The 7,681-nt window shown below is 41.8% G+C and overlaps 1 protein-coding gene across 1 annotated transcript in view; it reads right to left on the bottom strand.

Moving 5' to 3' along the window:
- The window catches only part of LOC107716273 (interferon-induced protein 44-like), a 16,394-nt gene that overhangs the window by 6,157 nt on the left and 2,556 nt on the right, over positions 1–7,681 (bottom strand). The window contains exons 2-4 of the mRNA XM_016522652.1: positions 4,607–4,675; positions 4,384–4,417; positions 3,725–3,953 (exon numbers count right to left, since the gene is read on the bottom strand). Coding sequence (XP_016378138.1) covers positions 3,725–3,953; positions 4,384–4,417; positions 4,607–4,652 — 309 coding nt within the window. The 5' untranslated portion in view covers positions 4,653–4,675. The remainder of the gene's footprint in view (positions 1–3,724; positions 3,954–4,383; positions 4,418–4,606; positions 4,676–7,681) is intronic.

Genomic DNA, 7,681 nt, shown 5'->3' with positions numbered 1-7,681 from the left:
CTGTAACTTCAGTATTTGTTCATCCACACTTGCAGTAACGTTACCTGCGCGTGAGCTAACCGTCCGTGGGAGTGCCGGAGAGGTTATTTATTTGTATGGTAATGAATTAATTCAACTAGCAAAGCGATTACACATATAAACACTTGAAAAATACACTCTGCAGTGTCACCTCACAGTTAGCTGACCCGTAAAATTAATAAACACTATGTGAGATTATAATTTTGCGTCAGAGCACGTTGGAACAATCCTAACAGTGTGACTTCTTCTTTTTTGAAAACATGATTTACATCGGATGCTCGCTAGTGCATGAGGTCAGCTTTGCGCATGCGCCGCTCAGAAGTGACGTACACGGAAACGCAGCGGAGAGATCAAAACAAAACAACGGTCACGAATTAGAAGTACAAAACGAGGATTTGTAAAGAAGAATGTCAGAGGATTTCGATATAAGCCAAGAGGAGACTGGTTTTCCTTTGCTAAAGTAAGGAAACTTTGCTTCCTTTGATCCTGTAAACAAACGTTGGTTTTCACGAGACTCATCAGCGCATGCGCAGCGCTGACCTCATGCGTCATCAGCCCGGAACTGCTTCAGTGTACAACTATTGGCGCAAGCTAGATTAAAGTGATTATTACGTTTTGAATATGGATATTTTTCTTACAAAAACGCATCGATTCGCTACAGGAGGCCTTTGTTCACCCCCCGGAGCCGTGTGAGACACTTTTTTTATGGATGGACACTTTTTAATTCACTTCTTTGGGACTGAAGCACTGCAACACCCGCTGACTGCAATGATAGAGCTTGGAATAGCCAGGACAATTTTTTATGTAACTCTGACTGGATTCGTCTGAATGAAGAAAGTCATATACACCTAGGATGACTCTGGGTTGAGTAAAACAGCCTAATTTTCATTTTTGGGTGAACTAACCCTTTAAAACAAAATGAGAGGGTGACTTAAGCTGCATTTATTGCATTCAATCATAACTTAATAAGCTACCATTTACTTCACTCTGGAAGAACTTACAGCAAACTACAGAAACTTCCCTTAAGATAAATATTCTTTGGTTAGCTAAAGCACTGTTAAAAAAAAAAAATTGCACACTCTGTGTCATACTGTAGATTGGAACAATCTATGAGTCAAATGTGTGTGTGTCAAAGGGTGTGCAAGAATAATTAAACCAACTACTAACACTTATTCTGTTTTCTTTTAATTACAGCTCAAACACCACAGCAGGTGGTGGCCCGATACAAAAAAATTATTCGGCACTTCAGTAGGGGAGGGACCATGTCAGCTGCTTTCAAGCATGTTGGTGTGGACCGGAACACAGTGGTGGTCAATGCTCCAATCGCAGAGCTGTACATCACTGCACATGACAAGTATAAGGAACTCCTTAAAAACACAGCAGTCAGGTTAAACTTAGTGCATTTGCCACACAGTGTGCTGCTGCAATTCATGAGGATCCAGCTATACAAGATACTATCAAAGCCTTTAAGGTTTCCGGTAAGCTGCTGCCCCTAAAACAAAAGTGAACTGACTTAGGATCTGGGGAAGTTTTCACACTAAATCTTACTAAAACAAACTAAAGTTGTACAATGAACCTAAACTCATCCACGATCTGAACTGCTGTTCTCTAATGTTTGAAAGTTAGTACTGAGGTAGTTTTGACACAGTTTTGACATATTTTATTATATTATTGTTATTGTTTTATAAAAATGTTATTTGTTGTATTTTGGCACTTCTGTAATCCAGTGTTTGCACTCGTAAATTTTTATTCAGCAATGTTTGTACTTTACAGAAATTTTTATTTTTACAGTATTTTTATATCAGATTGCAGATGCCTAGTTTCATTTTGGTGCACAGTTATGTTTTCTGGAGGTGTACAGGATTTTAAATTTTTCTATGGCATTGCAGAGGTTTATTTTTCATTTTATATGAGGTGTACAGTTGTACAGTGTAATTATTTTTATGAAAATACATATTTCTATTTTCTGTATCCCTCTGTGTTGTGTTTCTTTCCTTTTTCTGTTTAGAAGATAACTGAGCCTTTACATCTGATTTGTAAATGCTTTACGAGGCATAAATAGTCCTCACTTTAGATGGGCTCACAAAAATAGTTAACTGACAAGTAGTAAATGTTTTATAACTACCTGAATTAATCACGAATACGTGTTGATAAAGCATTAATTAACGCACTGAGTAATTGTTACTTTATGCCTGAATAATAAGATGTATAAATGAACATTCAAATAGTTTATTAATCACTTACACTTTCTAAATGATCTCATGAACCACTGACAACTCCTTACTAACTGGTTTGTAAATAATGTAATACTTAATTTAGAAATGATAAATTGATCATTAATAAAGAATGAAAATACAATTATTAAGCATATTATACACATGCTTATAAATGAAGAATAAAGCATTTATAGCTGTATTTAGAAACTGCTTACTAATGTCTATTAATGTCGGGACAATGCTTTATAAATGATGTATTAACTATTTACTGATGCTTAACTAACGATTCATAGCATGCAGTTATTATAAAGTGTTGCCATACTTTCTATTGTCAATTAGTGTAAACAGCATCTAAAATATGCTACACTGCAAATAGAGGTGTAAAATGCAAACTTTATATAGTGGTACTGGAATAACAAAACTCTTAACTTTGAACAATGTACTATACCAATACCATACAAATGTTTTCATGGACTCTTGAACTTGCACACATTATTACTGTTGAATTCATTTCATAATGCTGTTTCTCGCGGCCACTTACACGATGCTTTAAAGCTAAAATATGGGCTTCGTGCTAGAGTTAATGGTTTAAAAATATACAAATTTTAGAGAGCTTTTACTGTACCAGGATTTTTAAATGACACTTTAAATTCGCATAGCCATAAATGACTTTGCTTATGATAGTAAAATGCCCAAAATCTGAATTTCGTTAGATCATTACCTCTAGAGTCCTTAGTTTTAACGCATCCTCTATAGTGGCCAAGAAAAAGGAGTGGGAGCATTTCCGTTTTGTTGTGTGAATTTTGTTGTGTTGTGACTTCTTTCCTTTGTTGTGGCGATTTCATTGTGTTGTGGAGATTTCGTTGTGTTTTGGCTTATTTCCATTGTGAGGCGATTTCATTGTGTTGTGGAGATTTCGTTGTGTTTTGGCTTATTTCCATTGTGTTGTGCTAATTTTGCTGTGTTGTGGCTTGTTTCCATTGTGTTGTAGCAATTTCGTTGTGTTGTGAAGATTTTGTTGTGTTGTGCACTACTGGCCGGGCCACCGTAGAGGGGAGATATCCATGTCTTGTAAATCTTTTCTGGGCTTTAGTGTTCTGTCACGTAGCACTGCTACATTAATCCACAAAAGATGCATAACACAGGCAAATACACATGAGGGCTTAAATACACAGGGAATAGTAACCAATGGGACAAGCAACAGGTATGCAATCAGAAACAATGAATGAGAACTCAGGCTAAAGGCGGGCGTACACGGTGCGATTCTGAAGGTCGGAACGTCGTGAGCTCTAGCTGGCACATGTCACGATTGAGTTTATCCGAAAATTGTACGGAGGCAGTCACACAGGACACGAATTTACTACGATTTTACAAACGACAGCAAAAATCGCACCGTGTACGCCCGCCTTAAGAGGAACAAGAAAAAAAAACAGAAAATGACCGTGACTCTCTCGCTCTCTCTCACTCTCTCTCAAAAATAATGTTTTTACCTTCAAAGTAAAACTTCCACCAGTATCTGTTGATTGTGCCAGGGCTCTGGTAGTGATGCGCCCCTGGAGAGTATTATTTACAGAGTTGCAGAAGCTTGATTTTCCAGCACCTTGCGGTCCATACAGAAGAATTCTCAGAGTCTTGATTTCTTTGTTCCCAGGTTTGAAGTTGATTATTGTTGACAAAATATTTTGTCTATCTTTGCTTGAAAGATAATTTAAAAAGAAACTGAAAGATGAAAAGCATCAACACATATTAACTTGTATAGCAACACAAAATGCAAGATGCAGAATAAAACTAAATAAAACTAAAAAGTGAAAGATGAAAAGCATCAACTTAAGTTGTATAGCAACAAAAGATGCTGAATAAAACTGCAAATAAAAATTTAGAAATGAACAGATGTGCACAGATTCTGAACCATTTACATTTTTGTAAAGGCTTATTTTGCTCATTGTCTATATGAGAAAAAAAGACCTCAGAGTGCTACGAGAGGCATGAAATCAGTATGTAGGAAAAATGTTGCCTGAGACAATGGTCATTCAGTTTAGTTGTCATTACACAAATATGACCATGGAATGTTGTCATTAAACAATCAGAATCAAGTTTTCCAGAGGGTCAAGTAATAAGCTTAACTTGGAAAAAGGTCTTCAGAACTTACTTCCAGTCCAAGGACCGCCAGGGTTCATCATACTCTGTTTAATCAAAAATAATATTTAATCAATATAATTTTTTATTTTTATTTTGGGCTATTTTACTGTTGTAATTTTCATCTATATTGCACAATATATTTTGCTGGATTCCAACATAATTTAACCACTGTTTCATATCTTAATTGTTCTACTTCACTGAGAAAATGAGAGAAAATAAATCATTTACAGTACCTGAAGATGGAGCAGTGGGTTTATTCATTTTTTTTAATGGCCACATCCTAGCAACACCTTTGTCCTTATCTTAAAGTAAAGATAAAATATTGTTTAACATAATTTAAATTATCAAAATTCAACAAAAGCTGAGAACAAATCTACCATTGTATGTAGTGTGAAGGTTTCTTTCCATCCTAAACAACTTTTTGTCATCTGGCGAGCCTAAAATAACTAATTTAAAAGAGCAAATATGCACTGTCATCAGCGTGCAGGGAAGTTCTGCACGAGGTGCAATGACGGTGCGACATTTGCAACAACGCCACAAATTTGCACTTTTAAATTTGCTCTTTTAGGTCCGCCAGATGGCGGCAGGGGGCAAGCTGAGATCCGCACGGTCGCTGAAGCGGCTCGAGAGCGAAGCGGGAACAGCAGGCAGGGCTTATCGAGAGCGCCTGGAAGTCACCTACTCGCTTAACTGATGCTAATGCCAGTAGCAGGATGGTTACTAACGTAACCTCGGTTCCCTGATATACGGGAACGTGAAGTTAACAATAACCCAAGGCTAAGACGGACTGAGCTTCCTAGGTCACACCCGGCCTGGTTAATCGTTCCAGAGTATTCCTGTAACTTCGACACCCAGGGGTCGAGAGCTAACAAGTGAAACAATGCCAGAGAACTTGGGCGTGATACGGCCAAGTGCTCTCTGCCAGATCTGTTTACGCAGCGCATGTCACTTCAAGCGAAAAGGACCAGAACTTACTTCCAGGTTATAAAACCTTGCGAAGTCCTCTTCAGTTGGAGGAAGCGTGGAGAGCGTAATGACCTGTGCTTTGAATGGAGTGGAGCGCACTTTAGGTACGTAACCGTGCCTTGGTTTCAGGACGACTTTAGAGTCGTTAGGCCCGAATTCCAGGCAGGCAGGGCTAATAGAGAGCGCCTGCAGGTCCCCTAATCGCTTTACTGATGCCAGTGCTAGAAAAAGAGCAGTCTTCAGCAATAGCGACCTAATGTTGGCAGACTGTAGCGGCTCAAATGCGGGGCCCTTCAGGGCCCTCAGCACAGTGGGCAGGTCCCACGAAGGGACGGTAGGGGGAAGAGGCGGATTTAGCCTCCTAGAACCCTTCTGGAAGCGGATGACCACGCAAATTGTGTTTAAGACTCGCTCTGGGAGGCACGAAGGCTTCCGTCGAGCGGCTAGAGGTGCAGGGCCTATAGGTCGGCCGAGGATGCCATAATGTCCCATTCGCTTGAGTGAGGAGATCCTGTCTCAGTGCAACAGGCCAAGGGGCCTCTATCAGTAGCTGAGTTAGCTCCGATAGCCACAGCTGGTTCATCCAAACTCCTTGATAACATGTCCGCTCCCTGGTTCAATTTGCCCGGTTGGGTTGAGCCCACTCTAAGAAGCGCTCTACCAGCGTGAAGAGGCGCTTCGAGGAGAGGCCTCCCTGGCGATTTGTGTAGGACACCACAGACATATTGTCCGATCGGATTAGCACATGGTGCCCCCTTAGGACTGGCAGGAAGAACTGACAGGCTCGACATACTGCTAGCATTTCCAAGCAGTTGATGTGGAAGCCTTTTTCCGCCTTCGACCAGTGGCCGAAGGTCGGTATGCCCTCACACAGTGCCCCCCAACCTGAGTTGGAGGCGTCTATCGTGACAACTGTCCTTCTGTGAACCATCCCCATGGCCACGCCCTGTTCCATCCAGTGGGAGTTCTTCCAGGGGGTCAGGGCCAATACACAGGCCTGACTCACCCTGATATGCAGGTGTCCGTAACGTCACGCATGGGATGGAACCCGTGGTTTCAACCAGCGCTGAAGGGGGCACATACGCAGCAGACCCAACTGTAGGACTGGAGATGCTGCTGCCATGAGGCCCAGCATCCTTTGAAACGCTTCGAGAGGGCGAGCGGTGCCGATCTCGAAGGAGGTCGCCAGCCTCCATATGGCCAGAGATCGTTCTGGCGTGACTAAAGCTTTCATTTGGGCTGAGTCGAAAATTGTTCCCAGGAACGAAATTCGCTGGCTGGGAAGTAACGAGCTCTTGGCAAAATTGACCCTGAGTCCCAGGCACTCCAGGTGGCTGAGGAGGAGGGTCCTGGGAGATATTAATTCTGCCTCCGACTGGGCCAGAACGAGTCAGTCGTCGAGGTAATTGATAATACAGATTCTCATCTGTCTTAGAGGGGAGAGAGCCGCATCCATGCACTTCGTAAAAGTGCGGGGGGCCAGGGACAGCCCAAAGGGAAGGACCGTATATTGATAAGCCACTCCCTCGAAGGCGAATCTCAAGAATGGCCTGTGACGAGGGGCTATCTGGATGTGAAAGTATGCATCCTTCAGGTCCAGAGAAAAGAACCAGTCTCCCGAGCGAATTTGCGCGAGGATCTGTTTCAGTGTAATCATCCTGAATGACCTCTTCAAGAGGGCGCGATTCGGGTGTCTGAGATCGAGGAGGGGGCCACCATCTCTTTTGGGGACGAGGAAGAAACGGCTGTAAAAGCCTGACTCGCTCTGGGCTGGAGGAACCATTTCCACGGCTCCTTTTGCCAGCAAATTCATCACCTCTGAGCGCAGGACATGAGCGTCCTTGCTCTGCACTGAGGTGGGGACCACGCCGCTGAAGTGCGGGGGTCTTCGAGTGAATTGGAGTGAATATCCTCACTTTATTATCTCCATAACCCCTCTCAACACTCCGGGGATGGCCTGCCAGGCCTCGTCCCGCGTGACGAGGGGTTGAATTAACTCGGGTGACATATGTAGAATCAACAGTGTCTTGTAATTCAGCTTCATTCATTGCACCCAAAGAAAACCTGTAGTGCTTTACAACTATAGGACAGGAAGATCTAAATAAACATATCACTGCATCTAAACCAACAACATGTTTATTAGATCCTGTACCCACTAAATTACTGAAAGAGTTGTTACCTGTAGCAGAAAAACCGCTTCTCAATATTATTAACTTGTCGTTATTTTTAGGTCATGTCCAAAAACCATATAAGCTGGCGATTATTAAGCCTCTTATTAAGAAACCACAACTAGATACTAGTGAACTGGTAAATTACAGACCCATTTCAAATCTTCTGTTTAT

Source organism: Sinocyclocheilus rhinocerous, unplaced genomic scaffold, assembly GCF_001515625.1.
Source record: "Sinocyclocheilus rhinocerous isolate Xijiao unplaced genomic scaffold, SAMN03320098_v1.1 scaffold869, whole genome shotgun sequence".
Lineage (NCBI taxonomy): Eukaryota > Metazoa > Chordata > Actinopteri > Cypriniformes > Cyprinidae > Sinocyclocheilus > Sinocyclocheilus rhinocerous.
This window is presented reverse-complemented; position numbering and strand designations above follow the sequence as displayed.